This window comes from Palaemon carinicauda, chromosome 10 (assembly GCF_036898095.1).
Source record: "Palaemon carinicauda isolate YSFRI2023 chromosome 10, ASM3689809v2, whole genome shotgun sequence".
NCBI classification, from domain to species: domain Eukaryota; kingdom Metazoa; phylum Arthropoda; class Malacostraca; order Decapoda; family Palaemonidae; genus Palaemon; species Palaemon carinicauda.
This window is the reverse complement of record NC_090734.1, coordinates 129,055,508-129,083,351: the sequence shown is the minus strand read 5'-3', so window position 1 is coordinate 129,083,351 and position 27,844 is coordinate 129,055,508. Positions and strand designations below refer to the sequence as shown.

The 27,844-nt window shown below is 42.3% G+C and overlaps 1 protein-coding gene and 1 long non-coding RNA gene across 2 annotated transcripts in view; both read left to right on the top strand.

Moving 5' to 3' along the window:
• Positions 1–1,697, top strand: part of LOC137648756 (uncharacterized) — a 2,322-nt gene extending 625 nt beyond the window's left edge. Inside the window, exons 2-3 of the long non-coding RNA XR_011045696.1 lie at positions 727–915; positions 1,260–1,697. This is a non-coding gene — a long non-coding RNA (uncharacterized lncRNA). The remainder of the gene's footprint in view (positions 1–726; positions 916–1,259) is intronic.
• Positions 1,698–7,927: 6,230 nt separating this feature from the next.
• Positions 7,928–26,777, top strand: LOC137648754 (splicing factor ESS-2 homolog). The gene is made up of 4 exons (XM_068381837.1): positions 7,928–7,995; positions 9,433–9,578; positions 10,078–10,381; positions 26,516–26,777. Exons 2-4 carry the CDS (start codon positions 9,441–9,443, stop codon positions 26,575–26,577), a joined length of 504 nt encoding a protein of 167 aa, XP_068237938.1. The 5' UTR covers positions 7,928–7,995; positions 9,433–9,440; the 3' UTR covers positions 26,578–26,777.
• The last annotated feature ends 1,067 nt before the right edge of the window (positions 26,778–27,844 follow it).

The following is a 27,844-nucleotide window of genomic DNA, read 5'->3' as shown; positions in this document are numbered from 1 at the left end:
TATAATCTTGCCTGACATTTCGTGCATTATAAAGTCCCCAGCTTGCTAATACTTGGCTGATATTACTACTTTTTCAGATGTACCCCTACCATCAGTTGTTGCTTCACATGTGGTATTGACACCTGGGACTAATCTAGTGTCAGAGACCCTACAGAATATCACTGGCTGATATTACTACTTTTTCAGATCTACCCCTACCATCAGTTGTTGCTTATGTGGTATTGAGACCTGGGACTAATCTAGTGTCAGAGACCCTACAGAATACCACTGGCTGATATTACTACTTTTTCAGATGTACCCCTACCATCAGTTGTTGCTTCACATGTGGTATTGACACCTGGGACTAATCTAGTGTCAGAGACCCTACAGAATATCACTGGCTGATATTACTACTTTTTCAGATCTACCCCTACCATCAGTTGTTGCTTATGTGGTATTGAGACCTGGGACTAATCTAGTGTCAGAGACCCTACAGAATACCACTGGCTGATATTACTACTTTTTCAGATGTACCCCTACCATCAGTTGTTGCTTCACATGTGGTATTGAGACCTGGGACTAATCTAGTGTCAAGAGACCCTACAGAATACCACTGGCTGATATTACTACTTTTTCAGATGTACCCCTACCATCAGTTGTTGCTTCACATGTGGTATTGACACCTGGGACTAATCTAGTGTCAGAGACCCTACAGAATACCACTGGCTGATATTACTACTTTTTCAGATGTACCCCTACCATCAGTTGTTGCTTCACATGTGGTATTGACACCTGGGACTAATCTAGCGTCAGAGACCCTACAGAATACCACTTACAAAAAAGAAGCTATGGAACGTGTTATTCTTGTCAAGAAATTGTTGGCAGAAAAGTGATCAAATCATGGGCATCCCCCTGCATCCTCTACCAAAAAACCAGGTAAGTCTTTGAGTGTGTGAAGGTTATCGGGAGTAAGATTCTGTTACCAACCATAAGGACTCTAATCCTTTGCTAAGAATTTTAATATTGTTGCAAATGTTAATCTTTTTAATAATTTTCATAAATATTATACTATATAAGTACCCTTGACAAAATACTAGGAAGGCTTCTTCCTGTATCATATCTGTAGTTCAATTTCAATACTGTTCTTCCCCTTTGAAATGACAAATGCTGTTGAAAACTTTCAACCTTTTAACGTCATGTGTTCAATTTCAATACTATTCTTCCCCTTTGAAATGACAAATGCTGTTGAAACCTTTCAACCTTTTAATGTTCTGTTTCAGAAGAGATGTTGTCATCGATGACAATGGTCCACGACGATACATGGAAAGAACATTTCAAGATCGTGAGACCTGTTTCTTCGCCTTAGAAATCTGGTAGAAAACTACCATGGGAAAAGTCTTTCAACTCTGGTCATGGATGTCGGGAGCGGAATGATTCCACCCAAAGATGGTAGTTACATGCATTAAAGAATATCCTACTCCCGTAAACAAGGCAGTCCAGTGCTCTGTTTAGCATGGCTGGATTTTATTAAGTTCTGTCAGAACTTTTTCGGTAGTTGCTGTACCTCTGATTAATCTCGCCAGCCCTAAGATTGACTCTAGTGGGCAGAAGATTGTCAACGTGCATTTCCAGCTATTAAAATGACTATAGTGGGCAGAAGATTGTCAACCTGCATTTCCAGCTATTAAAATGACTATAGTGGGCAGAAGATTGTCAACGTGCATTTCCAGCTATTAAAATGACTATAGTGGGCAGAAGATTGTCAACGTGCATTTCCAGCTATTAAAATGACTATAGTGGGCAGAAGATTGTCAACTTGCATTTCCAGCTATTAAAATGACTATAGTGGGCAGAAGATTGTCAACGTGAATTTCCAGCTATTAAAATGACTATAGTGGTCAGAATATTGTCAACGTGAATTTCCAGCTATTAAAAAGACTATAGTGGTCAGAATATTGTCAACGTGAATTTCCAGCTATTAAAAAGACTATAGTGGGCAGAAGATTGTCAACGTGCATTTCCAGCTATTAAAATGACTAGTTGGCAGAAGATTGTTAACGTGCATTTCCAGCTATTAAAATGACTAGTTGGCAGAAGATTGTCAACTTGCATTTCCAGCTATTAAAATGACTATAGTGGGCAGAAGATTGTCAACGTGCATTTCCAGCTATTAAAATGACTATAGTGGGCAGAAGATTGTCAACGTGCATTTCCAGCTATTAAAATGACTCTATTATTATTATTATTATTATTATTATTATTATTACTTACTAAGCTACAACCCTAGTTGGAAAAGCAGTATGCTATAAGCCCTGGGGCTCCAACAGGGAAAATAGCTCAGTGAGGAAAGGAAAAAAGAAATAAAATATTCTAAGAAGAGTAACAACAATAAATATCTCCTATATAAACTATAAAAACTTTAACAAAACAAAGGGAAGAGAAATAAGATAGGAGAGTGTGCTCGAGTGTACCCTCAAGCAAGAGAACTCTAACCCAAGACAGTGAAAGGCCATGGTACAGAGGCTATGGCACTACCCAAGACTAGAGAACAGTGGTTTGATTTTGGAGTGTCCTTCTCCTAGAAGAGCTGCTTACCATAGCTAAAGAGTCTCTTCTACCCTTACCAAGAGGAAAGTGGCACTGAACAATTACAGTGCGATAACCCCTTGGGTGATGAAGAATTGTTTGGTAATCTGTGTTGTCAGGTGTATGAGGGTAGAGGAGAATATGTAAAGAATATGCCAGACTATTCAGTGTGTATGTAGGCAAAGGGAAAATGAACCGTAACCAGAGAGGAGGATCCAATGTAGTACTGTCTGGCCAGTCAAAAGACCCCATAACTCTCTAGCGGTAGTATCTCAACGGGTGGCTGGTGCCCTGGCCAACCTACTACCTAGTGGGCAGAAGATTGTCAACGTGCATTTCCAGCTATTAAAATGACTCTAGTGGGCAGAAGATTGTCAACGTGCATTTCCAGCTATTAAAATGACTAGTGGGCAGAAGATTGTCAACGTGCATTTCCAGCTATTAAAATGACTAGTTGGCAGAAGATTGTCAACTTGCATTTCCAGCCATTAAAATGACTATAGTGGGCAGAAGATTGTCAACGTGCATTTCCAGCTATTAAAATGACTATAGTGGGCAGAAGATTATCAACGTGCATTTCCAGCCATTAAAATGACTATAGTGGGCAGAAGATTATCAACGTGCATTTCCAGCCATTAAAATGACTATAGTGGGCAGAAGATTGTCAACGTGCATTTCCAACTATTAAAATGACTCTAGTGGGCAGAAGATTGTCAACGTGCATTTCCAGCTATTAAAATGACTCTAGTGGGCAGAAGATTGTCAACGTGCATTTCCAGCTATTAAAATGACTCTAGTGGGCAGAAGATTGTCAACGTGCATTTCCAGCTATTAAAATGACTCTAGTGGGCAGAAGATTGTCAACGTGCATTTCCAGCTATTAAAATGACTATAGTGGGCAGAAGATTATCAACGTGCATTTCCAGCCATTAAAATTACTATAGTGGGCAGAAGATTGTCAACGTGCATTTCCAACTATTAAAATGAGACTAGTGGGCAGAAGATTGTCAACGTGCATTTCCAGCTATTAAAATGACTCTAGTGGGCAGAAGATTGTCAACGTGCATTTCCAGCTATTAAAATGACTAGTGGGCAGAAGATTGTCAACGTGCATTTCCAGCTATTAAAATGACTTATAGTGGGCAGAAGATTGTCAACGTGCATTTCCAGCTATTAAAATAGCTTTCTATGTTACGGCTATCTGAACCCGACAAGCTGTTTATCTCAAAGTAGAAGATAGTGATGTGGCTGTAGGAGCAGCTTTGATGCAGACTGATGACTGATTTACGACCCCAGATTATATATTCGAGTAAACTGAAGCCTCGGTTCCTAGATTACAGTGGAAGAGGCGGCTTGGGCTCTCCTTCGTGCTCTTGAAAAATTTGATTCTTATATAAATCATCTTTGTCTCTTGTAAATAAAGTTTAGACAAATCAATCTCGGTTTTTAGTTTTTTTTTTTACCGTAATCCATTGTCTTTTGTAAGTGAATTTAAAAAAAAAAAAAAACTAGGTTAACTCTTGAGCCTTTTGGTCCTGCAGCAATATAACATAGGGATATTGCTTATCAAAGGTAATATTAAACCTCATTGCTGACATGCTTCCAGATTTTGACTTTTGCTTCTGTACACAAAAATCTAATCTATCAGTTTATTTGGATCTACAATGTTCTGTCATCCTCTTGAAGGGATGTGTTAAAAGTATTCTTAAACATTTATCCCTTTAGTGTTCCCTAATATGTGCTTTCATGAAATTGCCATGTAATTTTATTGAACTGTTATTTATACTTTGTTGTTCTTTGATTTTATTGAACTGTTGTTGTTTATACTGTTATTCTTTGATTTTATTGAACTGTTGTTGTTTATACTGTTATTCTTTGATTTTATTGAACTGTTGTTGTTTATACTTTGTTATTCTTTGATTTTATTGAACTGTTGTTTATACTTTGTTATTCTTTGATTTTATTGAATTGTTGTTGTTTATACTTTGTTATTCTTTGATTTTATTTAACTTGTTGTTTATACTTTGTTATTCTTTGATTTTATTGAACTGTTGTTGTTTATACTTTGTTATTCTTTGATTTTATTGAACTGTTGTTGTTTATACTTTGTTATTCTTTGTTATAGTTTAATCTTTGTAAGTTAGAATTTGTTTTAAATAAATTAACTGAATCTGTAACTGTAAAGTTTAACTTAATTCTCAAAAGTATTTTCGTAATTTGCTCTCCCAGCACTTGGTTTAAGTCATTACTTTGCTCTATTAGAATCGTTTTTCAGTTTTTAAGTTTTGTGATGATTTGGGAGTTTTTAAAAGATAAACATTGTTTTCTATAAAGTATTCAACATATAAACAGTCTCTTCAAATATAAATCAAGTTGGTTTTTCTTTAGTTTTTGTCTCCTTTTATCATATATAAAATCTTAAAGCACAGTCCCTTAGGCCAATTCAGCATGGTTACCAGTAGCTCAACAACATGTATACCTATATAGGTATTTCCCCCTAGGCCTGACACGTAATTTCATTCATAAAAATACAATTGTATGACGTCACATGCAACCACCAATCACAGCAGAGGACGAATCCGTCAACGAGACAACAGATATTTCCCGCTAAATATACATAAGGCGAGATGGTTCCTCTGGTTTATGGGATGTTTTTGGCGAGAGAGAGAATAGTGTCAAAGCGTTTGAACTTTTAATGTAATAATTAACTGGTTTCTCGAACAGCTCATAGATCGTAGGAACTCCCTCTTGGCGGGATATTCCAGCCCTCTGATTGGCTTGTTACATTTGTTAACAAATTCATACCTCGTGTTAAACATCGTAGCCAAAACCTAGTTAATTATTTCTTCTAAAAAGACGTATTTATTCAGCTTAAGCATTCGAACAAGATTTATTATTTATTTCATTAATAAATTTATTATATTAAAAGTTAATTTTTACTATAAACTATAATTTATTATTCCTAATTCATCTGCAATATGTATAGATATTTCACTCTTACAGAGTCGAATTCATTCATAAAATACTATTGCCTGACGTCACATACTACAACCAATCACAACAGAGAACGTTTCAGCCAATGAGACGACAGATATTTCGCGCTAATAATGCATAAGGCGAAAGGGTTTCTCCGATTTATGAGGTGCTGTTGACAAAAAAGTCAGCATCACGGGAGCCATTTCGGTCAAACGCTCTAGTTAATGACGTTTTTTTCATCCTATTTTGTTTTTCATAAGCGTTTTAATGTAAATTTACGGGTATTTGGACAGGTTCCTCCAACAGCAACTCATAAGTCCCCGTTACTCTTGGTGGTACATTCCAGTCCTCTGATTGGCTACATCATCCTCAGTTGTGATTGGTTATTGCCTTCGTTTCACGCACAAACGAACACATGCATAGAACATCGTAGCCAGAAAGTTAGTCAATTATTCCTTCGAATATGACTTATTTATCTAACTTACAGCCTTTAATAAGATCCTTTGTTTATTTTATTTTAAAATTAATAATATGACTAAGATTATTTTTCCGTAAAATTTAATTTTTTAAGCTCTAATCAATCTAAAATACGTATAGATTTTTTTATGCATGAATACGAGTGTCTGACGTCACATACAACCAGCCAATGAGACAACAGATATTTCCCGGTATAAATGCATAAGGCGAGAATATCTTGTAATACTATATACGCAGAAAACAGTAATTGTTAAACTACTTTTGTTTAATCAAAAGACATTTGATCAAAGTATTCTTACATTTATAATACATGCACCCTTCTCCTTTCTGTATTTAAGTAAATACAATGAGTTATGGATAATGACGTCATCAATCAAAAATCAATAATAGCTATGAATAATGACGTCATGAGTCAAGAACCAATTATGAGCTCGATAGTTAATGACGTCATTATCAAAGCAACCAATCACAGGGCACAACCTTCCCACTAGACGAGCTTTATACTGGGGCTTATGAAATGATATGCTGACTTATGGAACCTATTTTAAACATCTCAGACATATAATAATGTATGAAGGAAAGCAAATATATTAATGTATACTGTACTATGAATATGTTTTTAAATAATAATTATGCATATGTATCAACACAATTGTTTCCTGTTGCACTGGAATGACTAATCTCTTTCATATGGATTATAAATCATAATTTGATGTTCTATTGGTCATTTATTCATAATATAATGCACATTTAATCAAAATTGGTGGATTTTTATATTGTTCTTCCATATGTATGTAGATTGAACAATAAGCTAAGCTATGAAATTATGCCAGCCATAAATGAAAAATTATAGTGTACTCTATAATGGATGAAGATAATTTGTGTGACTTGTGCAAAGATGAAGAAGATACTACTGAACATTCATTTTTATGCCATAAATTAGGACAGCTAATAAATGTAGACATAAGATTAGGTACACTGAAAAATCTAGGGGTCTAGCTGCATTTATAGGTAGCAGGATTGCCATGATTTGTAAATGAGAAAAGGCCAATTTTAATTAAACGCGGCTTTAAAAGGCCGAGCCATTAGTAGAAAAAGGCCAAATATATAGTATTTACGACCCAGCTTTTTTCAAGATATTACTAAAGGCCAACTAATTAAAAAAAGAACAAATTTTAGGTTTTTTTTGGCCTGAAAAAAGGCCAAACTGACCACAATAGGTTGCCAAAACTGATGATAGCAAGGTGTTATCCTATCTAATTACAAGGTAGAAGGGAATAAAAGTAAAGATTGGGAATCTCATTACGATATTAATTTATTTAAGGCACAGGTAATATAAACTTAATGACAATAATAATTCTTCACCCAAGGGGTTAACTACTGCACTGTAATTGTTCAGTGGCTACTTTCCTCTTCAGCTATGGTAAGCAGCTCTTCTAGGAGAAGGAAACTCCAAAATCAAACCATTGTTCTCTAGTCTTGGGTAGTGCCATAGCCTCTGTACCATGGCCTTTCACTGTCTTGGGTTAGAGTTCTCTTGCTTGAGGGTACACTCGGGAACACTTCTATCTAGTTTCTCTTCCTCTTGTTTTGTTCAAGTTTTTATAGTTTTTATAGGAAATATTTATTTTAATGTTGTTACTATACTTGATATTTCATTTTTCTTCATTTCCTTTCCTCACTGGGCTATTTTCCCTGTTGGAGCCCCTGGGCTTATAGCATCCTGCTTTTCCAACTAGGGTTGTAGCTCAGCATTTAATAATAATAATAATAATAATAATAATAATAAGTATAAGCTTAAAGAAGCTTTGCACTTATCTAGAAAGGGATAGAGTGGCCGCAAACTGATTTTGCGGAGTAAGAAGTGGCCAGATCTCCTACTAAAATGGAAGAAGAAGAAGAAGAAGTACAGGAAATGTAAACAAAGTTGAATTCAACACGTGATTATACATATTTTAATATTTACGCCATTTTAAGGTAAAATAATCTAATTATATTATTGTATAATACGATATTATCGTATATTTAGGCATTTATTATCATTGAATAAGCAAATATCGTAAAATAACGTACGATATCGCGAAGGAAAACTTAGCCTAAGGTAGACTACGTTTCCGAAAATGTTTAAAAAACTAAGATAATTAATTTTATATATAATTGATTATTAATTTTGGTTAATACCTAGTTGTGTGTGAAATCATGCATTACCTACCGTAAGCCTGCTGGCCTGCACAGTAGGCTAGTTCGGTAATGTGGTATGGCCCAATAGCCTACTGTAAGTTAGGCTCAAGGTGAATAATGGTGTTAATTATTCTTCGAAGCTTTATTACTTAATCTAGCCATTGATTAGGCTAGGGTAGGCCTAACCATGCGTGCCGAACTCCAATTTTCTATTGGTGGTAAGGGAGACTTTGCAGATCAGCGGACAGGTCCTCCCGGGGGCGCAGAGAATAGGAATTTCTTCCCGTAAAGAGATATGCATCGGTACCCAACCTTACCTAAGGTAGTTTCTTATAACGTAGGCAAATAACCCTCCTATAAAACGCCAATTACCCATGATTTGTTGAATTAATGTGCATCCGCTATTTTACAAACATTACTCTATTACTTGTGATTTGTGTAATTAATGTGCGCGTCCGTCATTCTACAAACAAATATGAATTACCTCTAGTTTGAGTAATTTAGCTGTTGTGTGTGCTATCCTACAAACCATTTACTATTACATTTAATTTGTGTAATTAATATGTGTGGCCGCCATTCTACAAATAACTCCAAATTGCCTACAATTTTAGTAGTTAGTGGATGTGTCCGGTATTCTACAAACCATTTACAATTACATCTGATTTGAGTAATCATCGTGTGCATCTGTTATTGTACAAACAACATCCAATTACCTCTAATTTAAGTAATGAAGGGGTGCACGTGCTATTCTACAAACTACCCATGTTGTTATTCAAGTATTTTTATGGTATTGCTCTCCAACGAAGAGTTATGTTTAGTGAAATATAATTCATTTCTGCATGTATGCAAACCCTCGTCTCCTGAATATGCGTAAGATTTTCGCTTTGAGTAGAAAGTTTATAGACGACAAATGAGTGCTTTGCACTAGCGATAATGGTCAGAAATGCATCGAGTATGTGCTAACCAGTTATAAAGTATGTGGTTCATTTGATAGAATGAGGCTGTTATTAATACGATGAGGGATTTTTAAGAAAATATCTTATTTGTGATCAACAACAGCAATAATAGTAATGATAAATGAAAATTAATTAGCCAGAATAGATAAATTAGTAATAGCCAATTTTTTTTTAATCCATGTTTTAAAAAACCATAAACTTGAATATACACGATTAAAATGATAATAATTAACAGGTTGCCACGTAAGTTAATGAATGTCCCGTCGTTTCAGAGCAGATCCCACAATGAGCCAGCTAGATTCACGACAGTCTTCGGCAGGAGCCTTGGTGGTTTCAGAAACCGACAACAGCTCCAAAAAACCCGGCGTGCCTCCTCCGAGGAAGAGGAAAAAAAAAGTGTTGGACGAAGACACTTTTGTGAACGTAAGTAGAAGGAATTAGACTTACAAACACTTATAAACTTATGAAGTTTATTTCAAGGTTAAAAGATCATATCAGGCCTAAAAGCTTATTTCAAGCTGAAAAGCTTATTTCAAGTCTAAAAGCTTATTTCAAGCTTAAAAAGCTTATTTCAAGGCTAAACATTCAGAGACACAGACGCGAATCCAACTGAAATTGTTCATCTCAGATATTGTATCCAAAGTTCATAATGAAATACTGTAGTAAAACTATATAATTTAACGCAGTAAGCAAGAAGACATTTGCAATATGAAATTTTATCATTTGTTGAGTTTTGAAGTTGAAAATCATTGCTATGCAGGTTAGGTGGAGCCAAAATTTTCATAAATTTGACTTTCAAACAGCTTCTAGGAACCTGTTTAGTTTCTAAGTTGAGGACTTTTTGTATAGTACTGTCATCTACAGTTATGAAGGTTTAAATGGGGACTTCCAGTTCAGATATTAATGATTTGTTTGCTTCCAGGAAGTAGAGCGGATCATCGAGAGGGACTTCTTTCCCGATGTGGAAAATTTGAAAGATTGGAATATGTACCTCGAAGCCAAAGAAGCTAACGACATCCTCAACAACCAGGACTCGTCTTCGTTCCGAAACGTTGAGGACAGCCCGGCCACCTTCGAGACCCCGCTGTCGAACACGGGCGACGCGACGCCGCTCATAGGCGGTCGGGAAGGATCGCCCAAGTCGTCCCGGGATGCTAAGGAAAATGAGGAAAGTAAGGATGGCGACAACGTGGACGTGGCGAAGATGTGCCAAATTCAGGTTGAAGGTGAGTGAGCGCAGGTGTTTTTCCTTTTTTAGATCAGGTAAATTCTGGAGAGGATATATCAGTCTTGTTCCTGTACATAATAAAAACCTTTGTCCTTTATCAGAAGTATAACTTCAGTGAAGTTTGAAAAACAGATAAACTTTTAATGAGGCGAGCATAGAGGCCTATCCCGATAAGGGGAGGAACCCTCACTTTCACTTCGGCTGCGGTGCTGTACTGTCTTAATTACCTGCATCTCTTGTTGGGCTGTTTAGTGATTTTTTCTTTTGCCTTCCAGAGTGTTTGTGTTGATTGTGCTATTTGTTGATTATGGTGTTTCAATGGGCAGACGTGCGGCTTTGTCTGGGCCATAATTGTGGCTGGTACATGAGTAGTACATTGGATCCTTCTCTCTGGTTTCGGTTCATTTTCCCTTTACCAACACACTAACAAACCGAATAGTCTGGCCTGTTCTTTACATATTCTCCTCTGTCCTCATACACCTAACTACACTGAAATTACCAGACAATTCTTCTTACTGCACTGTAATTGTTCAGTGGCCACTTTACTCTTTGTAAGGGTAGAAGAGGCTCTTTAGCTATGGTAAGCAGCTCTTCTAGAAGGACACTCCAAAATCAAACCATTGCTTTCTAATCTTGGGTAGTGTCATAGCCTCTGTACCATGGTCTTCCACTGTCTTGGGTTGGAGTTCTCTTGCTTGAGGGTACACTCGGGCACACAATTCTATCTTGTTTCTCTTCCTCTTGTTTTGTTAAAGTTTTTATAGTTTATATAGGAGATATCTATTTTAATGTTGTTGCTCTTCTTAAAATATTTTACTTTTGTTTATTTCCGTTCCTCACTGAGTTATTTTCCCTGTTGGAGCCACTGGGCTTTTTGCATCCTGCTTTTCCAACTAGGGTTTTAGCTTATGAATTGATGATAATGATAATGATAGCCAGATGTGGATCCCGACTTATTAGCTTTTGCAGAGGGGTAGGACTGCACACATTAATATCCCAGTGATTATTGTAGGGATTTTCCTCCTCTTCAGTGGGGAGAATTCTCAAAGGAGAGGAAGAAATCTAAGACGGGTTCATCGGGATAAGAGTGGCAACGTCCAGGCTGGTGCTAAAGAAGTTCTTTTGTACCTTCTTCACTGCATCTTCAACTTCCTTCATGGCTAGGTTTTTGTGAGGAATTAGTAAGAGGAAGTGAAACCCTGCCATGCACACAGGGATTGTTTTGAGTAAGACAAGTACAGTGGTACCTCTACATACGAATTTAATCCGTTCCACAGCCGACTTTGGATGTAGAAAATGTTCAGATGTCGAAACGAATTTTACAATAAGAATACACTGAAATAGGATTAACCTGTGGTTGAGCCCAAAAACCTATGATAACTCCTCAATAAATTACTACACATAATTATACATGACAATAATGCACACTAAATTAGATAATAGACATGTATAAAAGAATAATTATCAAAAAATGATAAATAAGAAACGGGTTTTTAGTGTCACTTTACCTTAGAAAGTCCAGCGCAGGTGGTGTTGGTCTTGCTACGCAGAGAGGAGATGGACGGGCGGCGAGGAGGTAGAGAGGTTAACTACGATAAACGTACACTACCGTAACTTATTCTAACTTACACTAGATGAACTTTAACCTAACTTAGCTTTTTTAAATATTTAACTTAGCCGGTGAATATATAGCTGCAACTCTGTTGCTCGACAGACAACTCTACGGAAAAACTCGCCAGCGATCGCTACACAGGTTGCGGGTGTGCCCAACAGCGCCATCTGTCGACCAGATACCCAGCTCTCAATGTAAACAAAGACTCAATTTTCTCTCTGTCGACGTGTCGACAAGACGTACTTTACTCGCTGTTGCTAAACTGGAGTTTTTCACATCTAATTGGTGAAGTACTATATTCTAGTTTTGAGCTTTCGCTGTGCAGGGTTTTTCTTCACACAAATCCTTGAACTCTTTTTTATATCGGATTCTTTGTTGATGACTTTTTGATCGTTTTTTGGATTTTCCCTTGACCAATTCAAAATGGCTGACCCTTCACAAGTTCCCAAATTTAGGAAATAAAATGCTAGGGACTGTTCTAGGCGTCTTCCGAAGGCTTCTATCGACCCTCACACTGTTTGTTCCAATTGTCGGGATAAAACCTGTCAATTGGAAGATCGGTGTGAGGAGTGCGTTGGCCTTTCGGAATTCGATTTTATCGAATTTCAAAAGTACACACGTAGGCTAGAGAGAGATAGAGTTAGGAGAAGTTCTTCTCGTTCTATTGATGTATCCTCTCCTCATGCCCCACAACCTATTCCTTCCCCTGTAGTGGTTGCTCCTAACCCCCCTCCTGGCACTCAGGAACCATCGATGGCTGACATGATGCGTGCCATCCAGGCTCTGGGTGAGAGAGTTGAGTCCCTTGCTAGTGACCGTAATCAGCTCATGGCGGATGTTAAGGAGCTTAAGTGCCAAAGTGCAGTGGGAAGTGCTAAAGTGCCAAGTGATAGTGTTGTGGACAGTGTTGCGCTTGAGGGTTCGTCTGTTCGTGCCTGTCGTCCTCCTAGTCCGGGACCTCTTGCAAGCTCCCAAGTCCAGGGGAGAAGCAATGTCGTACGACGTATGGGTTCGAGAGGCTTTAATCAGCGAACAGACGTTCCCTCCGTGGTATCGGGCGTATCTCCCCAAGATCGCTCCTACCTACCTAAGACGAGAGAGCCCATTTATACCTCGTCTTCTGAAGGTGTTTCTCGCAAGAAACTTTGGACCAAGGTCTCGCGACCGTTAAAACGTAAATCGGTCCCTTCAGCACAAGTCCAACGGCCCGGTTGTAGCCACTGGGTCAGTTCGGACTCGTTGCCGTCATCCGATGACTGCTCACCACCTAAGAGAGGCAAAGCGGTACCGCTTCAGACACTAACACCGTCTGTCGCCGCACCTGCACCTGCTCCCGTAGACCCTAAGTGGTCTCTACTGCAAGACATGCAGTCTAAACTTACGTCTCTGATGCAGGACTTTCATGCGGAGAAGGTTGCTGCCGTACCAGCTAGTGCAGTACCTAGCCTACAACCCTCCAAGCGATCGGTTGTGCGTCCTGTGGACGCTGAGGTAACCTTCTCACGCACACCAGTTGAGAGAGTTCCTCCACCCATGCGTTCCAGTGTGATCTGCCAGCCGCATGTTGACGTTAAGCGACGCACGGAGGTTGCCTTTGACGTTCTGGATGTTCAACAACCGTCAGAGTTGCCTTGTTTTGACGCGGTGCGTCAACCTCCGCAACCCAGTGTGGTTTCCACTGCGCAACCCTATCAGTCTAGACAGTCTGGGGTAGACGCTGTGCGTCCCCGCGCTACCATGGTTGTTGCCAGCTCACAGACTGGGCAGCAGGTCCATGACGTTGCGTCCGGCTCAGTCACGCATGCAACAGTGCGACCGGACTCAGCGAACCAGCCGTTACCCACTCCGTTGCCATTTCCTCATCAGTTGTCGGATGAGGAACTTTCTGATGATGATGTTGCTGCACATATAGATGAACCACAATCAGAATTGGACGAGCCTAAGTCTTCTCAACCCTCTTTGGACTTTAGAAAAGTTTTGGCCATTTTCAAAGAGCTGTTTCCTGACCAGTTTGTTTCTGTGGCTCCTCGTTCTCCGCCTTCAGAGTTTGTTTTAGGCATACCGTCTACCACTCTTGCCTTTACTAGACTCGTCCTCGCACGCTCGTCCAAGAGAGCTTTGCGGGTGATAGGAGAATGGTTGCAGTCCAAGAAGAGTTTAGGGAAGACAGCATTTGCTTTTCCCCCTGCTAGACTCTCTTCTAGATCGAGCGTCTGGTATGCCACGGGAGAAGTTCTCGGCTTGGGAGTTCCTGCCTCTGCCCAGGGCGACTTCTCAAGTCTTGTAGACTCTCCCCGCCGCCTTGCCATGAGACGCTCTAAGATTTGTTGGTCATCATCGGACCTGGACCACCTTTTGAAAGAAATCTTTAGGGCCTTCGAAGTTTTTAACTTCTTAGACTGGTGTCTAGGAGCCCTAAGCAGGAAGATCTCTTCAACAGATAAAGAGACTTCCTTGCTCATTATGTCCTGCATGGACAAGGCCGTCCGTGATGGGTCTAATGAGCTTGCTGCATCTTTTGTGTCCGGAGTCCTTAAAAAGCGAGAAAATCTCTGCTCATTCCTTTCTGCTGGAGTTACACCGTGCCAGAGATCTGAGCTTCTCTTTGCTCCTCTTTCCAAGTGCCTTTTTCCAGAAGTCCTGATTAAGGAAATAGCCGCTTCGTTAGTGCAGAAGGACACTCACGATCTTGTTGCGTCCTCAGCTCGCAAAGCTCCCCCTTTGCCTACCTTGTCAGCTAGACCAAGGATGGACACTCCAGCGTCTCGCTTTATTCCGCCCTTTCGTGGCAGAGCCTCCAGCAGAGGAGGTGCTCGTGCCGAAGGGAAGCGAGGGAAGAAGAAAGGATCCAAGTCCTTTAAGGGCAGAGTCTGACTGCCCGCAACTTCAGACAGCAGTGGGAGCCAGACTCAAGAACTTCTGGCAGGCCTGGGAGAAGAGAGGCGCAGATGCACAATCTGTGAAGTTGCTCAGAGAGGGGTACAAGATCCCTTTTGTACGGAAACCCCCTCTAGCAACGTCTCCCATCGATCTCTCTCCCAGGTACAGAGAGGAAGAAAAGAGACGAGCCTTGAAACGGGAAGTGTCTCTTTTGCTAGAGAAGGGAGCGGTGGTCAAAGTCTCGGACCTTCAATCTCCGGGATTCTACAACCGCCTCTTCTTGGTTTCAAAGAAGACAGGAGGGTGGAGGCCGGTGCTAGACGTCAGTGCGCTGAATGTCTTTGTCACAAAGACGACGTTCTCCATGGAGACCACAAAGTCGGTCTTAGCAGCGGTCAGAAGGGAAGACTGGATGGTCTCTTTAGACCTAAGGGACGCCTACTTCCACGTTCCCATCCACCCAGACTCCCAACCTTTTCTGAGATTCGTTTTCGAAAAGGTGGTCTACCAGTTTCGGGCCCTGTGCTTTGGCCTAAGCACAGCTCCTCTCGTATTTACGAGGCTGATGAGGAATGTAGCCAAATTCCTCCATTTATCGGACATCCGAGCCTCCCTTTATTTGGACGACTGGCTTCTCAGAGCCTCTTCCAGTCGTCGCTGTCTGAAGGATCTAAAGTGGTCTCTAGATCTGACCAAGGAATTGGTTCTCCTTGTCAATATAGAAAAGTCGCAACTGGTCCCATCCCAAACTATTGTGTATTTAGGGATGGAGATTCACAGTCTAGCTTTTCGGGCTTTTCCGTCGGCCCCCAGAATAAGTCAAGCCCTGTTATGCATCCAGAACATGCTGAAGAAGGAACGCTGCTCAGTCAGGCTGTGGATGAGTCTGGTAGGGACGCTATCATCCCTGGAACAATTTGTGTCATTAGGAAGACTACACCTCCGTCCGCTTCAATACCATCTAGCTTTTCACTGGAAAAAGGACAAGACGCTAGAAGCGGTCTCGATCCCCATTTCCGAAAAGATGAAGTCTTGTCTGACTTGGTGGAAGGACAGTATCAACCTAAGAGAGGGTCTTCCCCTGGCTGTTCAGACTCCCAACCACGTTCTCTTCTCGGACGCTTCGGACGTGGGCTGGGGCGCGACATTAGACGGTCGGGAATGTTCAGGACTGTGGAACTCGAGTCAGAGGATAATGCATATCAACTGCAAGGAGCTGCTGGCAGTACATCTGGCCTTGAAAAGCTTCAGGTCTCTCCTTCGAGGCAAAGTGGTGGAAGTGAACTCGGACAACACCACTGCCTTGGCGTACATCTCCAAGCAAGGAGGGACCCACTCACTGACGTTGTACGAGATCGCAAGGGACCTGCTCATCTGGTCAAAAGGTCAAGACATATCACTAGTAACGAGGTTCATCCAAGGCAACTTGAATGTCATGGCAGATTGTCTCAGTCGGAGAGGGCAAGTAATTCCAACAGAATGGACCCTCCACAAGGATGTATGCAAGAGACTTTGGGCCACTTGGGGCCAACCAACCATAGATCTCTTTGTGACCTCGCTGACCAAGAGGCTCCCAATCTATTGCTCACCAGTCCCGGACCCAGCAGCAATACATGTAGATGCCTTTCTCCTAGATTGGTCACATCTAGATCTCTACGCATTCCCACCGTTCAAGATTGTCAACAAGGTACTGCAGAAGTTCGCCTCTCACGAAGGGACAAGGTTGACGCTAGTTGCTCCCCTCTGGCCCGCGAGAGAATGGTTCACCGAGGTACTTCGATGGCTAGTAGACGTTCCCAGAAGTCTTCCTCTAAGGGTGGACCTTCTACGTCAGCCACACATAAAGAAGGTACACCAAAGCCTCCTCGCTCTTCGTCTGACTGCCTTCAGACTATCGAAAGACTCTCGAGAGCTAGAGGCTTTTCGAAGGAGGCAGCCAGTGCGATTGATAGAGCAAGGAGAGCATCCACCCTTAGAGTCTTCCAATCGAAGTGGGAAGTCTTCCGAGACTGGTGCAAGTCAGTCTCTGTATCCTCGACCAGTACCTCTGTAGCTCAAATAGCCGACTTTCTCTTATACCTGAGAAAAGGACGATCCCTTTCAGCTCCCACTATCAAGGGCTACAGAAGCATGTTGGCATCGGTCTTCCGGCATAGAGGCTTAGATCTTTCCAACAATAAAGATCTTCAGGACCTCCTTAAGTCTTTTGAGACCACTAAGGAGCGTCGTTTGGTTACACCTGGTTGGAATTTAGACGTGGTACTAAGATTCCTCATGTCAGACAGGTTTGAGCCGCTACAATCAGCCTCCCTGAAAAATCTCACTTTAAAGACACTTTTCCTGGTATGCTTAGCCTCAGCTAAAAGAGTCAGTGAGATTCATGCCTTCAGCAAGAACATCGGATTTTCGTCAGAAAAAGCCACATGTTCGCTACAACTTGGTTTTCTAGCCAAAAATGAGCTGCCTTCTCGACCTTGGCCTAAATCGTTCGATATTCCCAGCTTATCGAAGATTGTAGGCAACGAACTAGAAAGAGTCTTATGCCCTGTGAGAGCTCTTAAGTTCTATTTAAAGCGCACTAAACCTTTACGAGGCCAATCTGAAGCTTTATGGTGTTCAGTTAAGAAACCATCTTTGCCTATGTCAAAGAATGCTTTATCCTACTTTATCAGACTGTTAATACGAGAAGCTCATTCACATCTGAGTGAGGAAGACCAAGCATTGCTTAAGGTGAGGACACACGAAGTTAGAGCTGTCGCAACTTCCGTGGCCTTTAAGCAAAATAGATCTCTGCGAAGTATAATGGACGCAACCTATTGGAGAAGCAAGTCAGTGTTTGCGTCTTTTTATCTAAAGGATGTCCAGTCTCTTTACGAGGACTGCTACACACTGGGACCATTCGTAGCAGCGAGTGCAGTAGTGGGTGAGGGCTCAACCACTACAATTCCCTAATTCCATACCCTTTTTAATCTTTCTCTTGAAATGTTTTTATTGTTGTTTTTTGGGTTGTCCGGAAGGCTAAGAAGCCTTTCGCATCCTGGTTGATTTGGCGGGTGGTCAAAGTCATTTCTTGAGAGCGCCTAGATTAGGGGTTTGATGAGGTCCTGTTGTATGGGTTGCAACCCTTGATACTTCAGCTCCTAGGGGTCGATCAGCATCCTAAGAGGATCGCGAGGCTCCGTAAGGAAGACGTACTTAAAAGGCAGAGTAATTGTTCAAGTCGACTTCCTTACCAGGTACCTATTTATTTTGTTTTTGTTATTTTGATAACTTCTAAAATGAAATAAAAAACTCTTAGCTCATAAAAGTGTAAACATATATTACTGGTCTCTACCCACCATCCTGGGTGTGAATCAGCTATATATTCACCGGCTAAGTTAAATATTTAAAAATGATATTTTGATTATAAAATAAATTTTTGAATATACTTACCCGGTGAATATAAATTAAATGACCCTCCCTTCCTCCCCAATAGAGACGCAGTGGGACGAGGAGAAAATTGAGTCTTTGTTTACATTGAGAGCTGGGTATCTGGTCGACAGATGGCGCTGTTGGGCACACCCGCAACCTGTGTAGCGATCGCTGGCGAGTTTTTCCGTAGAGTTGTCTGTCGAGCAACAGAGTTGCAGCTATATATTCACCGGGTAAGTATATTCAAAAATTTATTTTATAATCAAAATATCATTTCTGGGCTTGAACCTGTGCCGGCCAGTGAATAAGCTCCTGTTAGCACTTATTCTTAGGTAATTTACTGCTAAATATACCAGAGAAAAAATGTAAAGGAGTGTTAGGTTAACTAGCTCGCTCACCTATTGGTGTCGGTATAAAATTGGGCGTATAATCCAGAGGTCCCGCACTATTTAGATTCATCCACGACAAAGACCCCAATAGAGGAGAGCCGTTCAACCTCACTCGGCACCAGCAACTCTGCATCCGCTCAGAACCCAACTCCTTTTTTAGCACGCCTGTGTTGTAACCCGCTTTTTTTGTGCTCTCGTATTTTGCTTATTTTCCACTGGATTATGGCTTCTTCATCGGTTTCCCAGGAGACACCGTCTAAGTTGAGTACCAAGCTATGTTTTGCTGTGTTTTGAGCAATCTAGATCGTTTAATATTTAAATTATAGGAGTTTATTCTCTTCGATCATATCGATCTTGCTTGATTCCGCTTACGGTTGGTACTCCTGTTTTGAGAGCTTTTAGTTTCACTCGCGGTGTTACTAAGTGTATTATTTTTATTATTAATTAAATTTTTATATGTTTTATTGTGGATATTCATTATTTAGCGTTTAGAACCCTTGTGGTTCATATTTAGGGCCGATATCAGTTACGTATCGTAGATGGCTTGCCGACCTTCGTTACTGGGCGGCAATTTTTATTATTTAAGCCATCAGGTTGCTGTCCTTTGGGATTTATTTATTATGTTGCATACCTTGCCCTAATATTTTATGTGTATATTCATATATTTTTCAACGCTATTACTTTTATAATGAATATTTGTGCTTATTACTCCGTATGATCTGTTTTGGTAGTGTTTGGGGATCGTCAGTTGGTAGCCCTGCTGCTCCGTATCACGTGATCCTCCCCCAAGCTCCCCCTCTCGCTAGGTTGGTGGCTAGGCTTCTCTCCCCCCTCTCCTAGGGGACCGTTGCCTTCCCTCCTTTTAGAGGGGGTAGTTCAGTGTTTATGGACTTTGTCCTCCGGGTGTCCCGGCGGTTTCGTCTCTGTCTAGACGGGTTGGCCACCTTTCAACAGAGTAGGATCCCGGTGCACCCTATTTTATATTCACCTATCACAATTTTATTATGTTATACGAAACCCTCCGGGTTCGGTTGGCGGTTCTTATCTACAGTTCCGCCCCCTATTAATTTATAACAGTTCCTATGATTATATAGGATTATATATGACAGATCACTATCCCGGAGTTCCTATATGTATTGGTTTATGGATATACCTTTATTTCCCGGCCCGGGGCTTAACCTCGCTCCGGGAAATCAGACACCATGTGTCTTAATTCTTACCTTTATTTCCCGGCCCGGGGCTTAACCTCGCTCCGGGAAATCAGACACCATGTGTCTTAATTCTTTGTTGTTGCATCCTTTTTTATGATCCCGGCTCGACCGGAATGGATAGCTATACTCTAGTCTTAAGTTAGACTTATGTTTAGGCCCGGGTCCTCCGGACCCGCCCCTACTTAAGAGTATTACAGTTAAGCTCTAGTCTTAAGTTAGACTTATGTTTAGGCCCGGGTCCTCCGGACCCGCCCCTACTTAAGAGTATTACAGTTAAGCTCTAGACTTATGTTAGTCCCGGGTCCTCTGGACCCGCCCCTACTTGAGAGAATTACAGTTTCTCATATACTATTCTTTTTATAGATGGTGCATTGTCAGACGACGGCCTGTGCGGCTGTTCTTCATCAGCCTTGTGGCCATACCGTATGTAGGTCTCACGCCCTCTGCGGAGTTCAGCTGGAGGACATAGTGGTCTGGCACCCTGATAACTGTATGGTCTGTTTTGACCTCATCACCACCCTCGGATCTGATTCGGTGAGTCCCGTTGGCTATGTTGCCTTTCTAATTATTTTACCTTTTTTGGTATACATACACTATTTAGTAAGATTTCTATGGCCTTGAAGGACCACCGGGAATCTTCCTTTTTATAATTCCCACTATTATTTCAGGCATCCCCGGAGCAGAAGACTGCGGCTCGGGCCACACTGAAAGTGTGGGTTAGGGGATTTGCCAGAAACGTCAAATCTAAACAGCCTTACGTCCTGTCTGAAGACTACTGTGCAATGATCTACCCTAATGCCAAGTCTTCAGCCGCTGTGGCTAGGCATGTTGCGGCACCCATCATTGCCCACATTGATGCCACTATTGCGGGATTCATAGACCAGGAACAAGATCCGTTGGATGCCCCCGGAGATCTGGAAGACAATGTTGCCTCCATGAACTTGGACGTCGAACCTATGTTGTTGGATGATCCGGATGCAGGTAGGGTGGTAAGTGAGGCAGGTGTTACCGGCGCTGAGATTCCTATCCTCAGCCCTGCTCTTTCTTCTTCATCTGATCTCTCTTCTTTCCATGGTCTTTCTGGGGACCGTGATTCGTCTCACCGATCACACCCGGTTCCCCCCAAAGATAAGTCTATATCTAGGACTTTGCCAAAAGCTCGTAAGCCCCACAAGGCTTCCCATAGTTCCAAGTCTAATACGAACCCGTCATCTAAGGCTTCCGGCTCCTCCTCTAAGTCTCACGACCCGGGAGTACAATCCGCCACTTCTGCTCCTAATCCGGCCCTTTCCGAATCAGCCATGCTTCGCATTGTGTCGGAGATGCAAGCTAAGTTGGTGTCAGAAATGCAGGCCAAGATGGACACGATGTTCTCTAACATTGGTCAGAGACTTGGGGCATTAGAGCAGGGTGCTCCGGAGCGAGTTCAAAGCTCTCTCATCCCGGATGCCTCTAAGCTTCCGCCTTTTACCAAGAATAACCCTTGGCGCATGGCTCTTCATTCCCCATTTTCAGACGGGATGTTAACATTGGAAGGTCTTGGCACTCGTCCCCTAGAGGACTTTGAATTCTTTCCTCCTGGTCTCGCATTTCCATTTCATGGTTATGCCAGGCTTACCGAGGAAGCTCTGGTTCGGCTGGATAAGGTCCCCAAAGAGACTGTCATTTTCCCAAAGGAACAAGCCCAATCTGTTTGGGCTAGGTTTCTGAATGATATTGGTTGCACCAATACCATGTTGACGCCTCATAAAAGTTCGTTCACAATGTTCTTAATGGACAAGAATACCGTGACTCCATGCGTCAATAAGGTTGCAGAACTGGCTTTTCAATATGCTCTGGAGGAGAAGCCCTTGCCTCCCATCCGAGAGGTAGACCCGATCTCCCTCCTTCTTCCTTCAGGTAATGAGTGTTGGGACAATGTCCATACCTCCTTTACTTCTGGCAAGCTAACAGCCGACTGTGCGTCGGTAATGTTTAGCGAACGGCTTCCCCGTCTCCCGGAATCCCTTATTAAACAGGAGTATGATTCCCGCCTACGTGTTGGTCGAACTTTGAACTTGGCCACGTCTACGGAGTCGATAGCCTTAACTTATGATACTGAGAGTATCTTTAAGTCTCTCAATAAGGCTACTTTGCAATCGTTATATTTCGATCTATATGACTTTGCTATTGCCAAACGTAGGTGCCGCAAACACGTCCTGGCTGAGGCGACTATTAGGCACGAGCCTAATAAACTTATCCGGTCCTCTTGCTGGGGTTCAAATCTTTTCCCTGAGGATCTTGTGGAGGAAGTCTTGGCAGAGGCTACTAGGGTTAATCAGAGCCTTAAAACCTGTTGGGGTTTGACTCCTAAGCGGAAATATGATCCCGCAAATTACCAAGCCCGGGGTAGGAAGAAGCTCCGCCCGTATACCTCCACCCAGTTCCGGCAACAGCAGAGTAGTTCGTCTGTTTTCCGTCAGCCTCTTCCTCCATCTCCTGCTGCTCCTGCACAGCCTTCCACCTCTCGGGCTCCTTCATCGGACGACTATGTCACCGTTCTGCTCCCTAAGAGCCAGCTTCCCGGTGCCTCCACCACCTCTCCAGCCTTTAACCAGTCTTATGAGGCTCAAGGCTCTTCCCAGAGTTATAACAGAGGTAGAGGCTACCATCGTGGTTCAAACCAGAACAGAGGTAGAGGTAGATTCTTTCGCAAGGGAAAGAACTTCCGAGGCGGACGTGGAGGCAACTCCTCAAACCAATACTGAGGTGCAGCGGGTAGGGGGGAGGCTTTATGCCTTCCGCAACAAATGGAGGTTCAGTCCCTGGGCTTTCAGTATCATCTCCAAGGGACTGGGGTGGAGTTGGATTCAAGGACCTCCACCTCCGAACAGATTTCATCAATATTCCACTCCGGACCTAGTCGAATTTGTCCAGGACCTGTTACAAAAGAACGCCATACAAGAAACGAAACACCTGAAGTTTCAGGGTCGGCTGTTCAGTGTCCCGAAGAAGGATTCGGACAAGAGAAGAGTGATTCTAGACCTATCCCTTCTCAACTTGTCCATTCAATGCGACAAGTTTCGAATGCTTACCGTCTCGCAGGTGCGGACCTTACTTCCCCGTGGGGCCGTCACCACCTCTATCGATCTTACAGACGCCTATTATCACGTCCCGATAGCGAGACACTTCCGTCCGTATCTAGGCTTCCGCCTAGGGGACAAAAATTACTCCTTCAAGGTGATGCCCTTTGGGCTCAACATCGCCCCAAGGATCTTCACAAAGTTAGCAGAAGTTGCTGTTCAGGAACTCAGAAATCAAGGGATTCAAGTAGTAGCCTATCTGGACGACTGGCTCATTTGGTCAGACACCTCCCAAAATTGCCTAAAAGCCACTCACAGAGTCATCCAATACCTTCAATCTCTAGGCTTCCAGATCAACTTCAAGAAGTCCCGTCTTCTTCCGAAATCAAAGTTCCAATGGCTCGGCCTGCAATGGGATCTTATATCTCATACTCTGTGTCTTCCCAAACCCAAGAGGTTAGAGTTTGCAATGAACACCAAACGCTTTCTCAAAGACAAAGTAAGTTCCAGACGACTCCAAGAGAGGATCCTAGGGTCCCTTCAATTTGCTTCAGTGACGGATCTACTTCTGAAGGCAAAATTGAAAGATATCAATCGTGTCTGGCGTTCGAGGGCGAACCGGAAGCTCCGGGACAGGAAAGTCCGCCTTCCTCCCATTCTCCGGGAAAGACTTCTACCTTGGACAAGGGCCAACAATCTGTCAAAGTCAGTTCCCCTTCGATTTCCGCCTCCGAAGTTAATCATTCACACGGACGCATCCCTATCAGGTTGGGGAGGCTATTCTCAGCTCAGGAAAGTTCAAGGTCTTTGGTCTCCCTTATTCCGCCAATTTCACATCAATGTGCTGGAGGCCATGGCAGTTCTTCTAACCCTGAAACGTCTCGCTCCACCCAAGAGACAACACCTTCGTCTGGTTCTCGACAGCGAAGTGGTGGTCCGCTGCCTCAACAGAGGCGGATCAAAATCAGGGCCTCTGAACCATGTTCTAGTAGCCATATTCTCCCTAGCAGCCTCGAACCGTTGGCATCTTTCAGCTGTCCACCTGGCGGGAGTCCGGAACGTAGTGGCAGACGCCTTGTCCCGGACCTCCCCTCTAGAATCGGAATGGTCACTCGATCTAAAGTCATTCCGGTGGATTCTCTCTCGGGTTCCGGGTCTCCAAGTGGATCTCTTCGCCACGGAGTCCAACCACAAGTTGAGAGTATATGTGGCTCCCAATCTAGACCCTCAGGCCTACGCCACAGACGCTATGTCACAGAATTGGGACATCTGGGAAAGGATTTATCTCTTTCCCCCGGTGAATCTTTTACTGAAAGTCCTAGACAAGCTGAGATCCTTCAAGGGACGAGTAGCCTTGGTCGCACCCAACTGGCCCAAGAGCAATTGGTATCCTCTCCTGCGAGAGTTGAGACTACATCCTCACCCGATACCCAATCCGGTTCTGTCTCAGATAGTACAAACACGCGTTGTGTACGCTTTCTCAAACATTCAGAGCGCCCTAACTTTATGGACTTCATGAAGTTTGCGGCCATGCATGGTGCCAATATCGATCCTCAAAACACCCTGTTCCTAGAATCAGATAAACGGGATTCCACCATCCGCCAATATGATTCTGCGGTTAAAAAGTTGGCTAAATTTTTGATAGACTCAGACGTACACTGTATGAACTTGAACCTTACAGTCACTTTCTTTAGAACTTTATTAGAATCAGGTCTGGCAGCCAATACTATCACCACTATTAAATCTGCCTTGAAAAAGATATTCCTAGTGGGTTTTAACATAGACTTAACCGACTCTGTGTTAGCTTCAATTCCGAAAGCCTGTGCCAGACTGAAACCGGTTACTCGTCCTACCCCGGTGACCTGGTTCCTTAATGATGTACTCAAATTGGCTTCTGATACCATTAACAGTTCTTGTGATTACATTCCCCTTCTCAGGAAAACACTTTTCCTGGTGAGTTTGGCTTCCGGGGCAAGAATTTCTGAACTGGCAGCTTTGTCAAGAGACCCGGGTCATATTGAGTTCCTTCCTTCGGGAGAGGTCCTTCTTTCACCTAACAAATTCTTTTTAGCTAAGAACGAAGACCCTCAGAACAGATGGTCCTCCTGGAAAATTGTTCCCCTCACGCAAGATCCGTCTCTGTGCCCTGTTACTACTCTTAGGTCTTATTTATCCCGGACCTCCTCTAACTCCTCGGGGCCTCTATTCGTTAGAGAACAAGGCGGTACCATTACCATTAAAGGGATCAGGCAACAAATTTTGTATTTTATTAAACAAGCTAGCCCTGACTCTTTTCCTCTTGCACATGATATCAGAGCGGTTGCTACTTCGGTGAACTTTTTTCACCACATGAATTTTACGGATCTTTCCAGGTATACAGGGTGGAAGTCACCGTCAGTGTTCAAGAAACACTACCTTAAACATTTGGAAGCCCTTAAATTTCCTACAGTAGCTGCAGGGAGCGTAGTTACCCCTAGGTAACTCACATGTTAATTCCTTGTCATTTTATCTCTCCCCCTTACCTGCCTCATTTATACCCTATTTGTATTCGTTGGTTTCGCACCTGATTACTATTACTATATTTGTAAATTTTTGACTCCTGAGTATCTGTATATATCATCACTCACGGCATTATTATACCTTACCTTTTTTGTCAATTGTTCTACCAAGTGGATTTATGTTCTTTTTGAGATACCCTTATAGCTGTTTTTGGCACTCATCTCTGATTAAAGCAACTTGTATTTCCCTTATGTTTATGTTTTTCCTTTATTTTGCAAGTTTGGTGACATTTCTCTTGTATATATTCACTGGCCGGCACAGGTTCAAGCCCAGAAAAGGGATTTTGACGTAGGAAAAATCTATTTCTGGGCGAGGGACCTGTGCCGCCCAGTGAACCCTCCCAGCTCCTCTCCCTTGGAGTCCCCAAACTTTGGGTGCTAAGGAGTTGGGTTCTGACCGGATGCAGAGTTGGTGGTGCCGAGTGAGGTTGAACGGCTCTCCTCTATTGGGGTCTTTGTCGTGGATGAATCTAAATAGTGCGGGACCTCTGGATTATACGCCCAATTCTATACCGACACCAATAGGTGAGCGAGCTAGTTAACCTAGCACTCCTTTACATTTTTTCTCTGGTATATTTAGCAGTAAATTACCTAAGAATAAGTGCTAATAGGAGCTTATTCACTGGGCGGCACAGGTCCCTCGCCCAGAAATAGATTTTTCCTACGTCAAAATCCCTTTTATCATAAAAACTCCATATTCAGGGAAACTGCATTTTCATCGCACAGGTGGTCCCTAACTTCCAAACATTCACAGAAACAAACTGAAGATAACAAGGATAAGATTAAGAAATACTGTAATAAAACAACATTTTTCAATAACTTGATATCTATTTCATATGAAACCTGACTATTTGTTGATCTTTCTAGCAGAAAATCATAGCCATGGGTTCCAGGTTAGGCTTACCCTAAGTCAAAATCTAACTAAATTGGACTTACAAACAGCTTCTTGTAACCTATTATATTTGTAAGTTTAAGGACATTCTGTACTGTTTATTTCTTCGTTTTGCAGATCTTGTGGAAGATGGGCATCTCACGGCACCCCAGATGTGTGTCCAGCTATTTCCAGTCTAATCGGAGCCTTGGGCCTCATCTTGGTCCCCTCGTCACCAGAGAATGATTTTGTCCATAGTTTGATGGCAGGTAGGTAAAATGGAAATTACCTGGGGGTTTTCTAGAAATATAATCCAAGAAATCTATTGCCTTGACTTCTCTAATCAATACGATGTACTTCTAACATTTAACGTCTCTCTTATACTGTAGATTCTGTTAACTTTTTTCTTGCTTACACTCGATGCATTTGCCCCTTTCACATATTATTTCTGGGCTCGAACCTGTGCCGCCCAGTGAATAAGCTCCATTTAAGCACTTATTCTTAGGTAATTTACTGCTAAATATACCAGAGAAAAAATGTAAAGGAGTGCTAGGTTAACTAGCTCGCTCACCTATTGGTGTCGGTATAAAATTGGGCGTATATCCAGAGGTCCCGCACTATTTAGATTAATCCACGACAGAGAACCCCAATAGAGGAGAGCCGTTCAACCTCACTCGGTACTACTACAATGCATCCGCTCAGAACCCAACTCCGTTTAGCACGACTTGTGCAGTAACCCGCATTTTTCTAGTGCTCTCGAATTTTGGATATTTTCTAGTGAATTATGGCTTCTTCGTCGGTTTCCCAGGAGACACCGTCTAAGTTAAGTACCAAGCTGGGTTTTACTGTGTTTTGAGCAACCTAGATCGTTTAATATTTATATTATAGGAGTTTATTCTCTTCGTTCATACCGATCTTGCTTGATTTCACTACAGTTGGTACTCCTGTTTTTGAGAGCTTTTAATTTTCACTTGCGGTGTTACTATGTGTATTATTTTTATTATCAAATATTATTTGTTATTGTGAATATTCATTATTTAGCGTTTAGAATCCTCGTGGTTCAATTTTTGGGCCGATATCATTTACGTATCGCTATGGCTGCCGACCGTGCTAAGGCGGCAATGTTATTTTAGCCATCAGGTGTGTCTTTTGTGATTTATTTATTTATGTTGCATGCCTTGCCCAAAAATTTTCTATGTGTTTATTCATATATTTAACGCTATTATTATTTTTATAATGAATATTTGTGCCATTACTCCGTTTGATCTGTCTGGTTGGGGATCGTCAGTTGGTAGCCCTGCTGCCTCGTATCACGTGATCCTCCCCCACGCTCCCCCTCTAGCTAGGTGGGAGGCTAGGCTTCTCCCCCCTCCACTAAGGGACCGTTGCCTTCCCTCCTTTTAGAGGGGGTAGTTAAGTGTTTATGGACTTTGTCCTCCGGGTGGCCCGGCGGTTTAGTCTCTGTCT